The following is a 22530-nucleotide window of genomic DNA, read 5'->3' as shown; positions in this document are numbered from 1 at the left end:
AGCATGCGCAGTAGCCGCTCCCCTGTGAAGTACCATAAGAGAGGACTGGTGACAAGGGTGCTGGTTGCATCTCAACGTCTGGTTCCTCTGCATGGTGGAACTGTGCCGCCAGTGGAGGCGCTGGCCACTCGGTTGGTGTTGAAGGGCTGGAAGGTACCAACCCAGCTGCCAGTGGAATTGCCAGTGGCAGCGAATCATTGCAGGGAGGCACAGCAGCAGGTGCCGGAGGAGGGGGGAGGGGGTGGGGGGGGGGGGGCTGCTGGCTGCTGGATCCTTGAGCAGAGGCAGGACACTTTGCAGTGACATCTACAAGGAGGGCAGGTGTACCCCCGTAGCAAGTATGCCCCATGAGGCTGAGACAGATGATGAGGGAGGAGGTGAAGACAGCAGTGGCTGACGCACGGCCCTAACTGTGGTGCAAAGATCCAAGTGGTCGTGATGGCATACCAGCAGCCCATTACTGGTGCACACCATACAGAGGTGACAGCATCAGCAGCTGTAAACTGTGACCAGAATCCATTGTGGTCGGCAGCTGAACATGTCAGGCCCAGACCGTGGAGCCAGGAACAAACTGCGACGAGGGCCACAGCAACGGACAGTGGTGGGGCTGCATGAGCAGATGCAAGAGGGTGCGTGGCTGGTGACCGTGGAGCATTTTCGCCAGTCTCCGATCCCCTACCAGCATAAAGCCGTGGGAATGCGAGAAGCATGTCAGTACTTTGTCTGTGGAGAAGTCTGCAACATACTTCTTGATTTTTAATGTTGAATCTGTGGAAGAGATTTTCTGGCTTACCATTAGATTGAGGGTGAAACGGAGGAGCAATCACACGGTGAATGCATTGATGAGTGAAAAATTTGTGGAACGCTTGAGGCACAAACTGTGGACCATTATCCAGCACAAGCATATAAGGCAATTCTTCAATAGAAAAAATTTCAGAGAGGACTTGAATCATAGCCATGGCTGACAGCAACAGACAGTAGATAAAGTCTGAAAATTTAGAGAAAGCATTGACAACCAACAACCAGGAAGAATTTAGGAAGGTTCTCACAGATGTTGGGGTGCAAACCATGGAGGAGAGCATCACATGCGGTGCTGTCTATTGGATAGCACACTGGGGACAGTCTGTGACAAGATGCATAATATCAGTCTCAATGACTAATCAAGACACGTGCCAATGGGCCAATAACTTGACATGCAAGACTCCCCGCCCCCAACGTCCTTCATGTGAGAGCTGTAGCACATCCCACTGTGGGGCAGCAGGATCACAACCCTGTGCGACAGCCTGTCCATAGCTGAGAAAACAGCACCATTGAATACTGAAAGGAAGTGACATACGGAAAAATAGTTACAACTGGCATCAGAAGCCCTGCATGGAGGCCTATCCAGCCAAACTTGCTGAACGGGGTGAACAACTTCACACAAGACTGGATAGGCAGCTGCAATCCGGGAGCCCATACTAGGAATCCCATCTGTCATCAATTGTATCTTACTGTGAGACGTAAACAACAGCATGGTCACAATGAACCAAAGTTTATTATTCTTCCACATACAAGCGAATAACAGTTGTAAACATGGACACAAATGTAGAAACAATCCAGATACTGATACAAGTAGTTGCTGACAATAAATGTGAACACAGCATGAGAGCAAGTGTCTCCATTAACTCTTACAGTTTTTGCAGACACTTGCTCCATGGTAACTTCAGAATTTCAAAGAGTGCACTCCAGCCAACATTGTCATGGTGTCAGTATTGCTTCACATGTTCTGTTATTTCTCTGGAACTCAAACTGATCCGACCACCAAGTTTAGCTTATAGTAGTAGTTCCGTTCTTCTGTAAATAATTTGTGTTAATATTGCAACCATGATCTATGAGACTGATAATTTGGTAATATGCACATCTGTCAGCATCAGCATTGGCCATCTTTGGTACTGTGGTCATAAAATTCTCCTTGAATTTTGAAGCTGTTTCACTTGTCTTATGTATCCTACATACCAGATGGAACAGTTGTTGATTTTACCAAGGAGCTTAATAATTCTGGGAAATGTCATTTACAGCTTGTGCCTCGTTTTGACATAGTACCTTCAGTGTCCTATCAAATTGTTCTTGCAGTGTTGTATCCTGCATCCCATCTTTATTCAATTGTACTGCATTTTCCATAATATTATCTTCAAGTTTCTATCCTTACTATAGCCCTTTTATAAATTTCTTCCATGCTTCAGCCTTTCTGTCTTTGCTTAGTACTGGCTTGCCATTTGAACTCTTAATATTCATGCAGCTGTTTTTGTTTTGAGCGAATCATTTTTCACACTACAGCTCACCCCCCCGACACACACACACACACACACACACACACACACACACACACACACACACACACACCCACCTTCTACCTTTACCTTTATGGGTACTTTGTGCTGGCTAAATGCACTCCACTAGGACTTCAGTTCTGCAGCTTGACTACAAGTGAGAAATTGTGTCGGATGGAATTGGCAAGGAGACAGAGAAAAGGATGTGGGTGCAGGTTGAGTGAAGCTGGTGTTTTGGGCCTTGGTGGAGTTGGGTATGGAACAGGGGGCTAGCAGATATTGGCCAAGAGGATGATTATGGGAGCAGAGGACACGTTGCAAGGACGACTCCCATCTGTTTAGTCTAGTGAAGCTGGGGTTAAGAGATGTGCTCATATGGCACATGTTAGGAAGCAGCCATTGAAGTTGAACATGTTGTGCTCAGTAGTGTATTCTGCCACTGAGAAGCCAGTTTCGTTCTTGGCCACAGTTTGGCCCACATAAAATGGTGTTCAGAAATTGCAACAGAAATGATATTGATATTACTGCTAGCAAGTGATATTGCCTTTAGTGTGAAAGGATAAATGTATCATGGGACCAGGAGAAGATGAGCTTGTGGGTTTGTTGGACATGTCTTGCGGCTGGATCTTCCACAGGGGCATGACTCATGTATCAAGTGGTTGGGAGTGGGCATAACTTAAGGAGGGGCCAGTATATTGTGTAGACTGGCTGGGCAATGGAACATCACTTTAGGAGGGGGCAGAGTGATTGTGTGTAGGATGGTCCTTATTTCAGGGTACAATGATGAATAATTGAGGGATATGGTTAAGTTGAAGGGCTTCATAGGCAGGCATTACCTCCCAGACCAAGTCCTCACACAGCCCTAATCCTCCGACCACTCCCAACGGTTAACTGCAAAGGAACGGCCCACTCTCATCACTCAATATCATCATGGAGTGGAACAAATGAACCATATTCTATAATAGGGCTTCGACTATTTATCATTGTGCTCAGAAATGAGAAACATCTTACCCAAAATACTTTTCACTCCTCATAAACTGGTATGATATCAAATGTTGGTATGGCACTGAGAACGAAGTTCCTTAAAGTGTAAATCTAGAGTCAAAATGTGGATTGTCAGAAATCTGGAAAAGAAGAAGTTGGAAGCATTTGATATGTGGAGCTATTCAAGAATGTTAAAAATTAAGTAGACAGATAACATACAAAATGAAAAAGTTCTAACAGGTTACTGAGTCACAGGTAGGCACGACAAAAAGACTGTCAGAAAGTGAGCTTTCAGCCAACAAGGCCTTCGTCAAAAATAGACAGCACACAAACATGCATGCACACATACACACACTAACGATCACAGTATCTGAGTCTGGCTTCAGCAGCCAGAGACTAAGGTCGTGTGTGTGTGAGTTGCATTTGTGTTTATTTTTGACGAAGGTCTTATTTTCGATGAAAGCCTTGTTGGCCGAAAGCTCACTTTCTGACGGTCTTTTTGTTGTGCCTATCTGCGACTCAGCATCTCCGCTATTTGGTGAGTAACAACTATCCTTTTCTTAATTGTTACATTCCATCCTCGATTTTCCATTTTTTAAAGTTCTAACAAGGATAGAAGCCTATGGAAGACACTTACGAGAAGAAGGGATAAGTTTGTGGGATATTTGAAGGCGTTGGTGCAATAACCAGGTATGTCTCAATTTTGTTCAAAAATGAGATTTTACTACCATTGTGTCATTTGAAAATTGCCCCATTGTACGATGCAAGAATCAGACTTGTGCATGAAATCAATTTGGAATAACATAGGGAATGGACTTGACAGGGCAAGAACCAGACATATCCAGGATTTTCCTTGTCATTACACGAAACTGTGGTTACATTTTGGCATGTGAAAGGAGAACAACATAATGCAGGTATCCAGAATGAGATTTTCACTCTGCAGCGGAGTGTGTGCTGATATGAAACTTCATGGCAGATTAAAACTGTGTGCCCGACCGAGACTCGAACTCGGGACCTTTGCCTCTCGCGGGAAAGTGCTCTACCATCTGAGCTACCGAAGCACGACTCACGCCCGGTACTCACAGCTTTACTTCTGCCTGTATCTCGTCTCCTACCTTCCAAACTTTACAGAAGCTCTCCTGCGAAACTTGCAGAACTAGCACTCCAGAAAGAAAGGATACTGCGGAGACATGGCTTAGCCACAGCCTGGGGGAGGTTTCCAGAATGAGATTTTCACTCTGCAGCGGAGTGTGCGGTGATATGAAACTTCCTGGCAGATTAAAACTTTTACTTATTTTATATTCTTTTATTGAATTTACGTAATATAGCAACTTACAAACAGTTTCAAGCTCTAACAGTTACTTCTACCTGTATGATGAGACTTGTGAGAGAAAGGGGCCCAGTGAAATGATAAATTGTCTGTACAATTTCCTTAATAACATTCGACAATAAGTAGAACATTTACGTATATATATACTGAAAACTGCAGGTCCAAAACAAAAATCATAGTATGGTGCAGTATGTGTACACAAAGGTGTTCAAAGGACCTTTCAAGACAATAATTCATGCATTTTTTGTCACAGCTTTGTACCTTGTGACTGCAGCACTGAATTAGTTTAAAAAGAAAGCAAAATTACCTCATTAACCTTCCACAGCTATGACCATTATTAGGATAAGCATTTATTATAGTTCTCAGATGCCTCATAACATTCAGTAACCTGTAAAGTGCTGCTAATGATTGTTGTTTCTTTAGTAATTTGTTTATTCATGTGGCATCACATTCATAAAACGAAGATGTTTAGCACAAGAGAGAAAAAAAGTCCAGTTTTAAAAAATTCAATAAATATTATAATAAATCTTTGTTAAGTTATACAATAGCTACTACAGTGTGTTAGTGGCCCAAATAAAGGTTGGGGAAAGACACAATCAATTAAAATTTTTTTCCGGTTTTTTGACAGTTTTTTGTTTTTTTACTCGAATTTATGTAAACATGTATTATCAGGTTAGTTCACCAATGCTTTCATTTACTATGGTGTCGAGAAACATTTAACGTGGTGGTGGTGGTGGTGGTGGTGGTGGTGCAGGTGCTGGTGCTGGGGGTAGGAGAATCATAGAGGCAGACCAAGACCAGAATATGCAAAACAGATAATAAAGAATGTTGGGTGTTGTAATAACTATCTAGAGGTGCACATAGTAACTTAAGGTAGAAAAAGATGGAGGATAGCATCAAACCATCCAAAAGGATTATGACTTGAAAATCACCAATTTACAGAGCAGAGTCTCATGATGATGAAGAAGTGTACTTACAGTTTGGAGGACCAAAGCGGAAATCTTTGTGGTCTTATGGGTTTAGGTCTCTGTGCTTCATTACATTATTTACTGTGAATTCAGGATGGTTCTTTTGTAAAAGACATAGTTATTTCTTTCCTGTCCTTGTCCATTCCTGGCTTGTACTCACTTTCTAGTGACCTCATTTTTAATGGGACATTACATCCTGATCTACTTCACTTCCTTTCTTCATATCACTGAGTTTACCGCATAAAATTATGCTCGGTGTATACTGCAGTTAGCCACACCAGGTCATATGAATAACATTTATCTCATTATTGAGTCTTTCAGAATTTTCTTTACCTTTCCACCCAGGAACTTGTGGCCAATAACACAGACCATAAGAAGGAATTTTTCTAAAAATATTTTAAAATTCTGAAGTATCTAGCTATGATTCTCGCTTCATACATTGCAATAAGATTTTTTAATTATGAATTCTATTAAATATCACCTCTGAAGCCATCATTTCAGCCTCGGCTGATTGTTTAGCAGTCGTTGCTTAGTTCTTCAATAATGCATATCTTTATGGGACTGTGGGTGGTAGAAACTGAATTTGTCTCTTTTCGGCAAGACTTAAGTCATCAAGCTCCCTATCTAGTAATTCTATGAACTTTGTGGAGTGATGTATTGGAGTTTGAGGTCTATATTATGCACTTAGTGCATCTCAGTGACTCAGTGATAACGTGCCAGACTACAGATCCAAAGCTCATGGGCTTGATCCATGGTCAGTCTTAAGACTTTTTTTCTGTTTGGAGTCCACAATTTAACTAGCTCAGGAAGTCAGTTCAAAGGCCAAAAGAAGGCACAGGCATATCACCTCCAGTGGGATCATGCTACATGAAGATAATGATACTCAAATTAACCTTCAGATTGCAGACAACTTCATTTTGTTGTATGTTCATTCCATTTTAACAGATATATAAATGCTGACATTGTCGATATATCCAGAAATTGATCAGACCTGTACAGTGTGTTTACAAAAAGTCTGGTGGAGGTAGTATTGTTTAAAACTAGAAGAAAAACTCCCATAATGTCATGTCCAGAAATCAATGACTGTTGAGATATGGGCCAGTCTGTCCTCTCATTGCAATCAGAATAATTGCCAATTTTGAGGATATAGAAATTAGTAAGCTAACATACTTTGCATATTTTTACTCTCTGATGTCATACAGAATAATATTTTGGGGTAACTCAACACTTAGACAAAAAAGTAGTCACTGCTCAAAAGAAAGTGGTTAGAATAATGTGTGGGGTTCATAGTCGCACATCTTGTAGGCATCTCTCTAAAAGATTGGGAATTCTTACAACAGCCTCACAGTACTCTTACTCACTAATGAAATTTGTTCACAACAACATGGACCAGTTTAAAAACAACAGTGACATTAACGATTATAATACCAGAAAAAAGAAAGACTTACACTATCCTTTACTCAACCTATCTTCGGCACAGAAAGGGGTAAAATATGCTGCTACAAAAATTTTTGACAAATTACCAGATGAAATAAAATGCCTGACAGACAGCAGTAATAGCTTCAAAAATAAATTGAAATCATCTCTCTTTGACAACTCCTTCTGTTCCATAGATGAATTCTTGAACAGGAATAAATGAATCTGTAAATATCGTATATGCATGTTGTGCCATTTAAGGAAATGGAGTAAATAATAGAAATATTAATCTTTAACACTGTATATTAAAAAATCTTGTTTCATATTTGCATTTCTTGTGCACTTGACACATTCCACATCATAATGGCTACTGTACCATGTTATTGATCAACAGAACATCCAACTAACTAACTAACTAACTAACTAACTAACTAACTCTCTCTGTATGTTACACAGATGTAGACACTATAAGCAGTGTCGGGTGTGGTTACAGTACAGCCTTCAGCCCTTCTCCTCAGTGGATCATGCACATGCCTCCATTCAGATTGCACGGCATGTATTGGTCATGTGCTCTTGTAATATCTGCATATTCTTGATAGATTGGACATACATCAGTGCCTTTAAATGGCCACATAGCCAGAAGTTCATTGTATTCAGGTTCAGTGAACTGGAAGGCCATGCTATCAGACCACCTTGACGAATCAATCATCCATGAAACATTGCAGTGAGGAACTATGCATGATCCATAGAGAACAGGAAGGTGTCCCATCATGCATAAATTTTGCTTATAGTCTTTCTACAAGGATAACATTCTCCAGTAGTGCTGGTAATTCCTCGCACAGTGGTCTGCAACAGTAAAGTGGTCTTACCATCGATTGTTTCACGTTACTTGTCACAAGAAGAATGGCTTGTATTTCAATAATTACTGAATTCTGGACATGTACTTGTAGGAACATTGGTCATGGGGAAACAGCATTTGAAATTAAAATAAAAGTTTTTAAAGATGAAATGCACATTGTTAAAATTTATTGATCAGGTGATGTTTCACTTTAGTGTCTACCAACACTACATAGTGGGCTGCTCCTTGCCACACTTCTCCAGCCATCATCATGGAGTGCATCTCTGAAGATCATCATACCATGATCAAAACCGGTCAACTGATTAATAAATATTAAAAACTTACTTTCCATCTTAGACTGCTTTTACTTAAAAAACTTTTATTTATAAATATATGAATTTTTTTCTAGTTTTAACCAGTATTACCCCCTGTAGGAATATGGGACACTTTTTTGTACATTTTAAGTATTTTCTTTTGAAGTCTTGCTTACTAGGCATTAGAGAGACATTTTCTGTAGCTCTTCGTCTTATTCACTGCCTGCTATCTTGAAGTTGTAGCTTAGCTGGACCAGTATTCCAGAAGTAGTTTTCTATTTGATTGTTGCTGTAATAAAATTAGGAAAAGGGTCCAACTATTCTATGATGAGTATTAAATATTTCTGTCTTGTCTTTACCTATTATCTAATTAATATTACAGCTTTTTTATGGTGAGTAGATGTAAAAGTCTTCCGAACTATGGTACTAGGTATTTTTACAGCAAATATCCAATTTAACTCCCTCCAGTCTTCTCTTTCTTTCTAGTATGAGCCTTTTAGAAACTACAAGAGTTCCGGTGTACTCTGTTTGGTTTGATGAAGTTTCTTTCTGTTCCTGTCCCTCCCCTGCCTACCCCCTGTTCAGAACACCAAGTATAGAAGTAATTTTGCCTTTTTAATTGATTGTAGGAAGGAGAATTTTGGTAGGTTGGATTCCTGTGTTCAGGCTATTGCAGTATTTTCATATTCAGTCACTTTTTGAGCTCAATTATTTGTTTCATAAGGATTATATTATTGTTCTCTAAGCATGATTTGTTGTGAGTAATCTTCATTTTATGAAATTTCTTCTGTTTGTTTGAAACGCGTGCAATATTTTTTACGACTTTACTGTTTAATGTGCTACATAAACCTTTGAAAAGTCATTTCAGGGCATCAGCCATTGAATTTTGTGAAATTCTCATTTTCTAAGTATGTCAGGATCCTTTAACTTCTTGTTGCATAAAAGATGTAATCAGTTTTGAAGTAGTGATTTGCACCTTGACTGTAGATGTTAGTAATATAATTTTCTCTTGTAACACAAGGCTATTAGCATTTTGTTGTGATGTTTGTGAACAGTTGCAAAGGCTGGGGGAGGACCAGGAATTCTGTCTTTTGAGAGAGCTTTAGAAGTGGAATGAACGTGACAGTCTGCTCTATAAAGAAAAGATCCCAGTAGTAGTAATTCCGGTAACAGAAATAATGTTGTGATCGTAGGTAGCAGTCAATGAACATGTAAATACCAGCTGGGACAGTGAGACTGGAAACAGAAGAAGAAAAATAGACTGTAGAAATGACTGGAGGAGTAAGAGGCTTTGAGATGTTGTTAAATGAACACAAATATGGACCTCTTTTCTCAGCAACAGCACCAAAACTTGGAATCAACTAAGGAAACTAGGTTTAGACTGAATGTGTTATAAGCTGCAGCTAGACAATGTTACAGAATGAGTCAGTTGTGGCGTGTCAAAACTATCATCCTGGTATTTGTGTGAAGTGACTTGTGGAAAACCTAAATCTGAATAGCTGGATAGGGATTTGAACCTTATTCCTTTGTTTCTTTGCCTGAGGTAAAATATATTGTAATGTACACATAGGCAGAACAAACTGCTGGCCATATCCAGAAATTATAGTAAATGATTCTCTTGTTCAAAATAATGTAAGATATTGTTTAATTTCTTTTTTTTTAGTATTGTGAATGTGTTTTACTTCAATTTGGATAAAGGGAAATCATAATTGCTATAATGCAATGTCATTTAATTACTCTCTCTTTTGGTTACATTTGGAGCGGAGCCTTCTGTTAGAAAAAGAACAAGAGCATAGTTGCAACTTGAAACTTTTTAAAATTAATATTGTGGGTGCAGAATGATTTTAATGTTAGTGTTGGGACAGTTGTTATTCCACTAAAAATACCTATAATAACGAATTAAAACCTGTTTGCATAGGTTGTATTAGATGTGTTATTTAATTCTTATTCACAGATTGCTTTTCACTTTTGTTCAAGTTGTTAGATGCTGAGCAGCGAACCCAGGAACTTCAGACTGATGTACGGCTTCTTGGAGAGTTGGCATCTGAAGCTGGTTCCTCATTAGACTCAGCCCAGAATGATCTCCAAGCAGTATCAGATGAGCTTGCACAACTTTATCATCATGTTTGCACTGTCAATGGAGAGACACCAAGCAGAGTGTTGCTGGACCATGAGAAGAAAGGGGGTGCTTCAGCCAGTAAGTAGAATTCACTCAAAAAGTTTCTTCTATCTTGCACATTGTTTCAAGACTTAAATTCAAATGACAAATGCTAAACTTATGTAAAAAGGTGAATTAGGGGTATTTAATTAAGAAATTGGAATATTTCATTTCACTCAACATGTACGCCAGGCATATGTACTTGATAGAATATGCAAGAGGTCAAAGGTCATAACAAGGGAGATGATTGGTTGAGAGTGGTGGTACGTGGATCCCTTTTCATACTTACCATCATATCTTGGATACCATCAAAGAGGAAGCGGGATGGGATCATGGTTGGTAGTCACAATTTATAATTAAGACAGTTTATTGACATTATGCCTTTTAAGGAATTTGACAATTACAAATTATGGATGAGCCACTAGATAAAACTTTGCAAATACAGTTAGAAACCCAACGTACTCAGTACTCAAATAAACAGTCCCTTAAGAGAAAGTTATTAAAAACTTCCTGTGCCAGGCATTTATAGAAACCTTTAGCATAGCAATTTATTAATTACTTCACATAGCCACTTCATCAAACTCCTCAAAACCAGTTATTACATTATGATGGCCACACTTAACATTCTTCACTAAAATACCCTTATAGACTTACTATTTCAGTCCGTTAAAGCAGCACGTGTTAAAAGGTCAATTACAAAATTAAAGTTGCCGGGCATTAATACCCATCACTTTCTTTTCCCTTATAAGAAAACAGAATTACTGACAAACTTCAGAAATTCAAACTACCATATAGGATTTCCCTCAAAATACATATAATGAAAACAGTTACCAATAAAGGATGACTTAATGACACTTCAACACTAGTGCCAAGCTAAGATCCAATTACATAACATGATAGAATCATTACATAACAAAAACTACAGCAGAAACACTGATCTTCACAAATGAATGTTCACATGCTCAGACCTGTTAATAAAACACTACTACAAAGAACTACGCAAGGAACTCGGCAGATGCTATGCAATTTAAAGTTTAGCCAGTTGCCAGTCACTATTATTTAAGGAAACAGGTTCATATAAGAACAGGTTATGTACATTTTTTTTATATATATCTACCAGCTTAACCCACCCACCTTGGTAGAAGTAAGATAAATACTAAACTGTGGAAGGCGGTATGTGAACAACTCCCGGTAGTGGCCAGGTTCTTAAACACTGCCAGGCCTAGACCTCGGATGACATTTCACTCCCAGCCAAGGCACTGGCACAATCAAAGGTTCTTGTGCAAATCACAAAGACATTCCAATAACTCTGAAGCATAGAAACATAGAAACACTCGACAGAACCTTTGACTCGATATATGGGTAAACGTATAAAGGAACACATTAGGCTACTGACAAATTCGCAACTTTGACCTTAAGCATTTTACACACGGACAACTGTATTAATAGAGTGCAAGCTTTGAAAACGCCAACATAAAATCATTTGATTACTAGAAACACAGAGCACTAGTAAAACTTCTGAGAAAACTTTTAAATAACGGCCACCATTTAACTAGGCCAACTGAACTCTTCCACACCCTCTTAAAGTTCGACTATGACTATGAAAGTCTCACCATAATAATAAAATTTAGATGCCTCTGAGCACGTCAGTCAACAAAACACAATTACGATCACTTACTTCATATCACATACACAATACAAAGGAGTGGGTTCCACAGCTTCACCGCTTCACTTCAAATTTTCTTCCAGTGAAAACAAAGAACTTGTATCTCCAAGCTGCCCATGTCACCAAAATGCCCGGCCACTTTCACGCCACAACGTATAATGGTCATCACGCTCGTTCGGCAGGCGTTGATGTTTATCTCCCAACGAATGTCACGAGATCTCGAGGGTTACCTGTCGAAGGCTAACAACCTTCGCCCACCAAACAGGAAGATAAGACACGCAAAAAGCAAAGATAGCTTAGCTCAACCACAATCAATCTCAATGGTTGTTGTTGTTGTTGTTGTTGTTGTTGTTGTTGTTGTTGTTGTTGTCTTCAGTCCTGAGACTGGTTTGATGCAGCTCTCCATGCTACTCTATCCTGTGCAAGATTCATCATATCCCAGTACTTACCTTCTGAGTCTGCTTAGTGTATTCATCTCTTGGTCTCCCTCTACGATTTTTACCACCCATGCTGCCCTCCATTGCTAAATTTGTGATCCCTTGAGGCCTCAAAACATGTCCTAGCAACCGGTCCGTTCTTCTAGTCAAGTTGTGCCACAAACTTCTCTTCTCCCCAATTCTATTCAATAACTCATCATTAGTTACGTGATCTACCCATCTAATCTTCAGCATTCTTCTGTAGCACCACATTTCGAAAGCTTCTATTCTCTTCTCGTCCAAACTATTTGTCATCCATGTTTCACTTCCATACATGGCTACACTCCATACAAATACTTTCAGAAACGACTTCCTGACACTTAAATCTGTACTCGATGTTAACAAATTTCTCTTCTTCAGAAACGATTTCCTTACCATTGCCAGTCTACATTTTATATCCTCTCTACTTCGGCCATCATCAGTTATTTTGCTCCCCAAATAGCAAAACTCCTTTACTACTTTAAGTGTGTCATTTCCTAATCTAATTCCCTCAGCATCACCCGACTTAATTCAACTACATTCCATTATCCTCATTTTGCTTTTGTTGATGTTCATCTTATATCCTCCTTCCAAGACACTGTCCATTCTATTCAACTGCTCTTCCAAGTCCTTTGCTGTCTCTGACAGAATTACAATGTCATCGGCGAACCTCAGCGTTTTTATTTTTTCTCCATGGGTTTTAATACCTATTCCAAATTTTTCTTTTGTTTCCTTTACTGCTTGCTCAATATACAGGTTGAATAACATCGGGGACAGGCTACAACCCTGCCTCACTCCCTTCCCAACCACTGCTTCCCTTTCATGTCCCTCGACTCTTATAACTGCCATCTGGTTTCTGTACAAATTGTAAATAGCCTTTCGCTCCCTGTATTGTACCCCTGCCACCTTTAGAATTTGAAAGAGAGTATTCCAGTCAACATTGTCAAAAGCTTTCTCTAAGTCTACAAATCCTAGAAATGTAGGTTTGCCTTTCCTTAATCTATTTTCTAAGATAAGTCGTAGGGTCAGTATTGCCTCACGTGTTACATTTCTACGGAATCCAAACTGACCTTCGCCGAGGTCGACTTCTATCAGTTTTTCCATTCGTCTGTAAAGAATTCGCGTTAATATTTTGCAGCTGTGACTGATAGTTCGGTGATTTTCACATCTTTCAACACCTGCTTTCTTTGGGATTGGAATAATTTTATTCTTCTTGAAGTCTGAGGGTATTTCGCCTGTCTCATACATTTTGCTCACCAGATGGTAGAGTTTTGTCATGACTGGCTCTCCCAAGGCCGTCAGTAGTTCCAATGGAATGTTGTCTACTCCGGGGGCCTTGTTTCGACTCAGGTCTTTCAGTGCTCTGTCAAACTCTTCACGCAGTATCTTATCTCCCATTTCATCTTCATCTACATTCTCTTCCATTTCCATAATATTGTCCTCAAGTACATCGCCCTTGTATATACCCTCTATATATTCCTTCCACCTTTCTGCTTTCCCTTCTTTGCTTAGAGCTGGGTTTCCATCTGAGCTCTTGATATTCATACAAGTCGTTCTCTTATCTCCAAAGGTCTCTTTAATTTTCCTGTAGGCAGTATCTATCTTACCCCTAGTGAGATAGGCCTCTACATCCTTACATTTGTCCTCTAGCCATCCCTGCTTAGCCATTTTGCACTTCGTGTCGATCTCATTTTTGAGACGTTTGTATTCCTTTTTGCCTGCTTCATTTACTGCATTTTTATATTTTCTCCTTTCATCAATTAAATTCAATATTTCTTCTGTTACCCAAGGATTTCTACTAGCCCTTGTCTTTTTACCTACTTGATCCTCTGCTACCTTCACTACTTCATCTCTCAGAGCTACCCATTCTTCCTCTACTGCATTTCTTTCCCCCATTCCTGTCAATTGTTCGCTTATGCTCTCCCTGAAACTCTGTACAGCCTCTGGTTTAGTTAGTTTATCCTGGTCCCATCTCCTGAAATTCCCACCTTTTTGCAGTTTCTTCAGTTTTAATCTACAGTTCATAACCAATAGATTGTGGTCAGAGTCCACATCTGCCCCTGGAATTGTCTGACAATTTAAAACCTGGTTCCTAAATCTCTGTTTTACCATTATATAATCTATCTGACACCTTCTAGTATATCCAGGATTCTTGCATGTATACAACTTTCTTTCATGATTCTTGAACCAAGTGTTAGCTATGATTAAGTTATGCTCTGTGCAAAATTCTACCAGACGGCTTCCTCTTTCATTTCTTTCCCCCAATCCATATTCACCTACTATGTTTCCTTCTCTCCCTTTTCCTACAATCGAATTCCAGTCACCCATGACTATTAAATTTTTGTCTCCCTTCACTATCTGAATAATTTCTTTTATCTCATCATACATTTCATCAATTTCTTCATCACCTGCAGAGCTAGTTGGCATATAAACTTGTACTACTGTAGTAGGCATGGGCTTCGTGTCTATCTTGGCCACAATAATGCGTTCATTATGCTGCTGGTAGTAGCTTACCCGCACTCCTATTTTTTTATTCATTATTAAACCTACTCCTGCATTACCCCTATTTGATTTTGTATTTCTAACCCTGTATTCACCTGACCGAAAGTCTTGTTCCTCCTGCCACCGAACTTCACTAAGTCCCACTATATCTAACTTCAACCTATCCATTTCCCTTTTTAAATTTTCTAACCTACCTGCCCGATTAAGAGATCTGACATTCCACGCTCCGATCCATAGAACGCCAGTTTTCTTTCTACTGATAACGACGTCTTCTTGAGTAGTCCCCGCCCGGAGATCCGAATGGGGGACTATTTTACCTCCGGAATATTTTACCCAAGAGGACGCCATCATCATTTTACCATACAGTAAAGCTGCATGCCCTCGGGCAAAATTACAGCTGTAGTTTCCCCTTGCTTTCAGCTGTTTGCAGTACCAGCACAGCAAGGCCGTTTTGGTTAGTATTGCAAGGCCAGATCAGTCAATCATCCAGACTGTTGCCCCTGCAACTACTGAAAAGGCTGCTGCCCCTCTTCAGGAACCACATGTTTGTCTGGCCTCTCAACAGATACCCCTCCGTTGTGGTTGCACCTACGGTATGGCCATCTGTATTGCTGAGGCACGCAAGCCTCCCCACCAACGGCAAGGTCCATGGTTCATGTGGGTAGGAAAGATATTCAGTACCAGACTGATCTCCCACATATTGAGAGTAGGTATGGATCCCTACATTGATTTTAGATACGGTCTTAACATCAAGGGTATCTTGTAGACAATTTGCCTGGATCTAACTGTCAAAGCTATTGTCGACTTCACTTGTACAATGGTACATGAACAAAATAACACTGGCGCCAGCTCGCCATGGCTCAAGTGAAATGAGAAAATAATTTTGTAATGGACATTGTTTAATTCTGAGTATGCCAATGAGTGAATGGATATTCTGCAGTCATGCCTATGTAGAATGTTGAATAAGCTCATCTGGATAGTCTATGTTGTATCCTAGATTGCCCTGATGACCTTGTGAAAATTATATTTGCATTCAGGAGGAGGATAGCAGTTCATAACACCCCCCCCCCCCCCCTCCAACCCAGCCATCAAGATGTAAGTTTTCTGAGGTTTTCTTAAACTGCCTAACATGCATGCCGGAATAGGTCCTTACTGAATCTAAGCTTGTGCTCCATGCAATGAATTTGTTGTTGACAGAACATTAAAATCCATGCATCCTTCTGAAAATAAATTTTGCTGGCCATTTCAGTGCATGAGAATCAACCCAAATGAAATGATGAGACTCCAAAACAAGAAAAAACCATGCCCCCTTAACATACTTTTGTCACTTCACCCTTTGTTTCATATTATATTTCATAGCTTCCATCCTTTCTGAGACGTTCTTTTTACATTCAAGTGTTTTTGATTGAAAAGTGTAAAGCATGTAGGAACATCATTTTAAATACTTTATTTATAATGATAAATGGTGATTCCATAACCATTTATAAATTTCAGTCTTAAAATCGTCAAGTCTGATCCATATTGTTTATCCTGATAGAGAGGGAATAATTTCAATAAATCATTAACTGAACGGGGACACAGTATATGTAGAAGTCATTTTTACTTCTAGCAGTGTCATCATGACTTGCACAGTTGACAATTCACTTTTACTATAAACCACAAACACTCTTAGGAAGTAAATGTGTTGGCAAATGAGTGTAATAATAGTGAAGTCCCTGAAGAATATTCTACAAGATGTTTGGTTGTAAACTTTACATAATATTCATACTGCATGTTCTGTAGAATAAATACTGTTTTCACTGTAGCTACATGGCTGCAGAAGTTATACTGTAGGACAATATTGAGTTAAAGTATGCTATCAGTCTCATCTGCAAGTCAGTGCAATGAGAAAGATTTCTCAGTACAAAGCAGGCAGAACTGAGCTTCTTGGTTGACTTGTCCATATGTTTCATGCCACCTAAGTTTAATAATCTGCTGTGTGCCTTGAAGCTTCACACATCTCGTCCTATGCGTGCCCTTTGATCTCTACTTACAGGACCTGCAAGGTATTTCTATTTGTTTGGAATTGCGTAATACAAGTTTTTGTAAAATCAGGAGTTAAGTGTTGGCTGTGAATCAGTTGTGAGCCTGTTCCATTATTCTCTAGAAAGTTTCTGGTATCGATTTGTTTGGGCCCTTTATTAATATTCTTGTGTCATGACAGTTTCTGAAGAGCCCTCCAATATCTTTGGAACATCAGGCATGTAGGTCAAGAATAAAAGTGGACCAAGTACCAAACCTTACAGTGTACATATTTAATCCTTCCTCGCCCTGAAATTAGATCCGTTCCTGTGGTATCATTTGTCAATATGCATTATGTTTTCTATTGTTGAGATTTTTGTGATTGTGCCAAGGTCACCAAAAATGCCAACAAAGTAATTTTCCTTTTGAGTTCTACCTTAACTTGCGTTGTTAGGTTAAATATTGCTGTCTGCTTAGCGAACTGCTTGTGGAAGGCAAACTGAGCAGGTTATTTTCAGAAAAATGATTCAATATTCTTTTACCGACTACATTCTCACAACAACAACAACAACAAATAATTTTTAAAATTTATAATAGTAATAATAATAATAATTTGAGAACAAAGGAAAAATGGGTGATAGATCTACAATTATCTTTAGCTTATAAGTGGGTATTAGTGTTGCTTATTTCAATATTTTAAGAAATACATCTTGACTTACTGACTGATTACAGAGGTAACTTAAGTGGAGTGCCATGAAGTCAGTACACGATTTCAGCACTCTCCTTTGTGAGCAGTGTTGTGTGCTCATGGATTATGTTTCATGCTAGATTTTCCTTTGATGTATATATGGATTTAGTTCTGTTTACTTCTGTGAGATCCTGAAACATATGTTGCCAGTGAGATTCGGGCATTCTTTCTATACTGTCTTCAAATGTTGATCCTAAGTGCATCTCTTTGATCAGTATTCAATCATTAATTTGCAGTTTGTGTTAGAAATGGCCTTATAGCCTTTCTTGTAGTTGCGATGTAATATTTTGTAGGCTGGTTTATCTTAATCAGTATTAACTTTTTTTAACTTCTTATAGGTGGGGTTACAAATAGTGAAGGTGACGCAAGCAAAGAAGACTATGCTATGTCAAAGATAGAGGTTCTGCGTAGCCGTTTGAAAACTGATGTCCCTCTCAAAGACCTAGAGAGCTTAAATGAAGCAACAGGATTGGTAAAACATATTGCAACCATTTCAGATCAGATTAAGCATTTGCGTTCAGCAGTTGAAAATACTATAGAGCTTTCAAAAATGAAAGGAATGCATGGAGGCCTTTCAGAAGGTACGTAAATGTTCTATGCAAGAGCCATGTTGTGTAATGTTCTTTGTTTTATTTTATAACAACATATGATCACAATATTACTAAATTTTGGTGATGTGAAGTACTTTTTATTGTCAGGTTTCTCTCTTAGCTTTTGCTCCAACAGTTACAGTAAATATCGTAGCAAATATTATATGATAAAAGCTTCCATTTCCAGGCCCTCATTTGTTAACATTTCTCTAATCTGTTTCTTTAGCATCAACAAATGATTCAAAGGAAGCTGAGCTTGCAGACCTTCAGGAGCAGGTTATTAAACTGAAATCTCTACTCTCAACAAAACGTGAGCAGATAGCAACTCTGAGAAGTGTACTCAAATCTAACAAGAACACTGCAGAAGTTGCTCTCACAAATCTCAAGTCAAAATATGAAACAGAAAAGGCGATTGTTAGTGAAACAATGATGAAGTTAAGGAATGAACTGCGCTTACTGAAGGAAGATGCAGCTACTTTCTCAAGTGAGTGTAATCTATTTTTTATTTTTTTATCTTATCAGTGGCAACTTTATGTAATTCTTTAATGGTGATGTTGAGAGACATCTGTAATGGTAGCAGAGAAGCTGATGCGAAATTTTACAGAAGAAATATGGAAAAAGAATAAGTTTCATGTTTGTTAATTTTTTTATTTATTTATTGTGGTAAAACTAGGTCCCTTACACCCTCTCTTACATCTACCCAGGCAACCTGTTGTCCACGGGCAAATATTTCGGGAGTGATTTGCACTAACAGGGTTTCGCTGTGTCACAGTCATTGAACAGCCCTTTCTAAAAGCATAGGCAACTTCATTCCATTGTGAAATATTAAATTTTTCAGCATTTGCAACACTGCCAGTGTTGTTCTTCTGTGGATCTTTTTTTGTGCAAAATTGTATTTTACACTTAGTGTTTCATAAGTGTATTACTACGGCTGAAAGCAAGGGGAAACTACAGCCGTCATTTTTCCCGAGGGCATGCAGCTTTACTGTATGGTTAAATGATGATGGCGTCCTCTTGGGTAAAATATTCCAGAGGTAAAATAGTCCCCCATTCGGATCTCCGGGCGGGGACTACTCAAGAGGACGTCGTTATCAGGAGAAAGAAAACTGGCGTTCTATGGATCGGAGTGTGGAATGTCAGATCTCTTAATCGGGCAGGTAGGTTAGAAAATTTAAAAAGGGAAATGGATAGGTTAAAGTTAGATATAGTGGGAATTAGTGAAGTTCGGTGGCAGGAGGAACAAGACTTTCGGTCAGGTGAATACAGGGTTAGAAATACAAAATCAAATAGGGGTAATGCAGGAGTAGGTTTAATAATGAATAAAAAAATAGGAGTGCGGGTAAGCTACTACAAACAGCATAGTGAACGCATTATTGTGGCCAAGATAGACACGAAGCCCACACCAACTACAGTAGTACCAGTTTATATGCCAGCTAGCTCTGCAGATGATGAAGAAATTGATGAAATGTATGATGAGATAAAGGAAATTATTCAGGTAGTGAAGGGAGATGAAAATTTAATAGTCATGGATGACTGGAATCCGAGAGTTGGAAAAGGGAGAGAAGGAAACATAGTAGGTGAATATGGATTGGGGGTAAGAAATGAAAGAGGAAGCCGCCTAGTAGAATTTTGCACAGAGCATAACTTAATCATAGCTAACACTTGGTTCAAGAATCATGAAAGAAAGTTGTATACATGCAAGAATCCTGGAGATACTAGAAGGTATCAGATAGATTATATAATGGTAAAACAGAGATTTAGGAACCAGGTTTTAAATTGTAAGACATTTCCAGGGGCAGATGTGGACTCTGACCACAATCTATTGGTTATGAACTGTAGATTAAAACTGAAGAAACTGCAAAAAGGTGGGAATTTCAGGAGATGGGACCAGGATAAACTAACTAAACCAGAGGCTGTACAGAGTTTCAGGGAGAGCATAAGGGAACAATTGACAGGAATGGGGGAAAGAAATGCAGTAGAGGAAGAATGGGTAGCTCTGAGAGATGAAGTAGTGAAGGTAGCAGAGGATCAAGTAGGTAAAAAGACGAGGGCTAGTAGATATCCTTGGGTAACAGAAGAAGTATTGAATTTAATTGATGAAAGGAGAAAATATAAAAACACAGTAAAAGAAGCAGGCAAAACGGAATACAAACGTCTCAAAAATGAGATCAACAGGAAGTGCAAAATGGCTAAGCAGGGATGGATAGCGGACAGATGTAAGGATGTAGAAGCTTATTTCACTAGGGGTAAGATAGATACTGCCTACAGGAAAATTAAAGAAACCTTTGGAGAAAAGAGAGCCACTTGTATGAGTATCAAGAGCTCAGACTGAAACCCAGTTCTAAGCAAAGAAGGGAAAGCAGAAAGATGGAAGGAGTATATAGAGGGTCTATACAAGGGCGATGTACTTGAGGACAATATTATGGAAATGGAAGAGGAGGTAGATGAAGATGAAATGGGAGATACGATACTGTGTGAAGAGTTTAACAGAGCACTGAAAGACCTGAGTCGAAACAAGGCCCCGGGAGTAGACAACATACCATTAGAACTACTGACGGCCTTGGGACAGCCAGTCCTGACAAAACTCTACCAAATGGTGAGCAAGATGTATGAGACAGGCGAAATACCCTCAGACTTCAAGAAGAATAAAATTATTCCAATCCCAAAGAAAGCGGGTGTTGAAAGATGTGAAAATTACCAAACTATCAGTTTAATAAGTCACAGCTGCAAAATACTAACACAAATTCTTTACAGACGAATGGAAAAACTGGTAGAATCCGTCCTCGGGGAAAATCAGTTTGGATTACGTAGAAATGTTGGAACACGTGAGGCAATACTGACCCTACGACTTATGTTACAAGAAAGATTATGGAAAGGAAAACCTACATTTCTAGCATTTGTAGACTTAGAGAAAGCTTTTGACAATGTTGACTGGAATATTCTCTTTCAAATTCTAAAGGTGGCAGGGGTAAGATACAGGGAGCGAAAGGCTATTTACAATTTGTACAGAAACCAGATGGCAGTTACAAAGAGTCGAGGGGTATGAAAGGGAAGTAGTGGTTGGGAAGGGAGTGAGACAGGGTTGTAGCCTGTCCCCGATGTTATTCAATCTGTATATTGAGCAAGCAGTAAAGGAAACAAAAGAAAAATTCGGAATAGGTATTAAAATCCATGGAGAAGAAATAAAAACTTTGAGGTTCGCCGATGACATTGTAATTCTGTAAGAGATGGCAAAGGACTTGGAAAAGCAGTTGAACGGAATGGACAGTGTCTTGAAAGGAGGATATAAGATGAACATAAACAAAAGCAAAACGAGAATAATGGAATATAATCGAATTAAGTCGGGTGATGCTGAGGGAATTTAGAAATGAGACACTTAAAGAAGTAAAGGAGTTGTGCTATTTGGGGAGCCAAAGTATGGAGGATATAAAATGTAGACTGACAATGGCAAGGAAAGCGTTTCTGAAGAAGAGGAATTTATTGACATCGAGTATAGATTTTATTGTCAGGAAGTCGTTTCTGAAAGTATTTGTATGGAGTGTAGCCATGTATGGAAGTGAAACATGGACGATAAGTAGTCCGGACAAGAAGAGAATAGAAGCTTTCGAAATGTGGTGCTACAGAAAATGCTGAAGATTAGATGGGTAGATCACATAACTAATGAGGAGGTATTGAATAGAATTGGAGAGAAGAGGAGTTTGTGGCTCAACTTGACAAGAAGAAGGGACCGGTTGGTAGAACATGTTCTGAGGCATCAGGGGATCACAAATTTAGCATTGGAGGGTAGCATGGAGGGTAAAAATCGTAGAGGGAGACCAGGAGATGAATACACTAGGCAGATTCAGAAGGATGTAGATTACAGTAGGTGCTGGGAGATGATGAAGCTTGCACAGGATAGAGTAGCATGGAGAGCTGCATCAAACCAGTCTCTGGACTGAAGACCACAACAACAACAACAACAACAACAACAAGTGTATTACTATAACTTTATATCATCATGCATTACAAATATTAGGTACTGATTGAAACTGATATCAAGCATCAAATAATTTTACTGAAGTTGAGGTCATGGTTGATTCAACCATTCATTATATTTCATAAAGATCATAATGATCGTTAGGTAATTAGTTGACATGTCTATAACCAAAGAGGAAGAAACTGTTGCAGACAACACAGATAGTGAATTATCATTAAAGTACTATGGCTTTTATCCTTATTCATGCTTAATTCAAGATCATAAAATCAGTAGAA

General features: G+C 39.1%; 1 protein-coding gene across 1 annotated transcript in view; it reads left to right on the top strand.

Moving 5' to 3' along the window:
• Positions 1-22530, top strand: part of LOC124797925 (protein bicaudal D) — a 115604-nt gene that overhangs the window by 34772 nt on the left and 58302 nt on the right. The window contains exons 9-11 of the mRNA XM_047261057.1: positions 10137-10356; positions 18028-18270; positions 18506-18763. Coding sequence (XP_047117013.1) covers positions 10137-10356; positions 18028-18270; positions 18506-18763 — 721 coding nt within the window. The remainder of the gene's footprint in view (positions 1-10136; positions 10357-18027; positions 18271-18505; positions 18764-22530) is intronic.

Source organism: Schistocerca piceifrons, chromosome 5 (genome assembly GCF_021461385.2).
Source record: "Schistocerca piceifrons isolate TAMUIC-IGC-003096 chromosome 5, iqSchPice1.1, whole genome shotgun sequence".
NCBI lineage: Eukaryota > Metazoa > Arthropoda > Insecta > Orthoptera > Acrididae > Schistocerca > Schistocerca piceifrons.
Note: the sequence above shows the minus strand (reverse complement) of the source record. Positions and strands in the feature narration are given on the sequence as shown.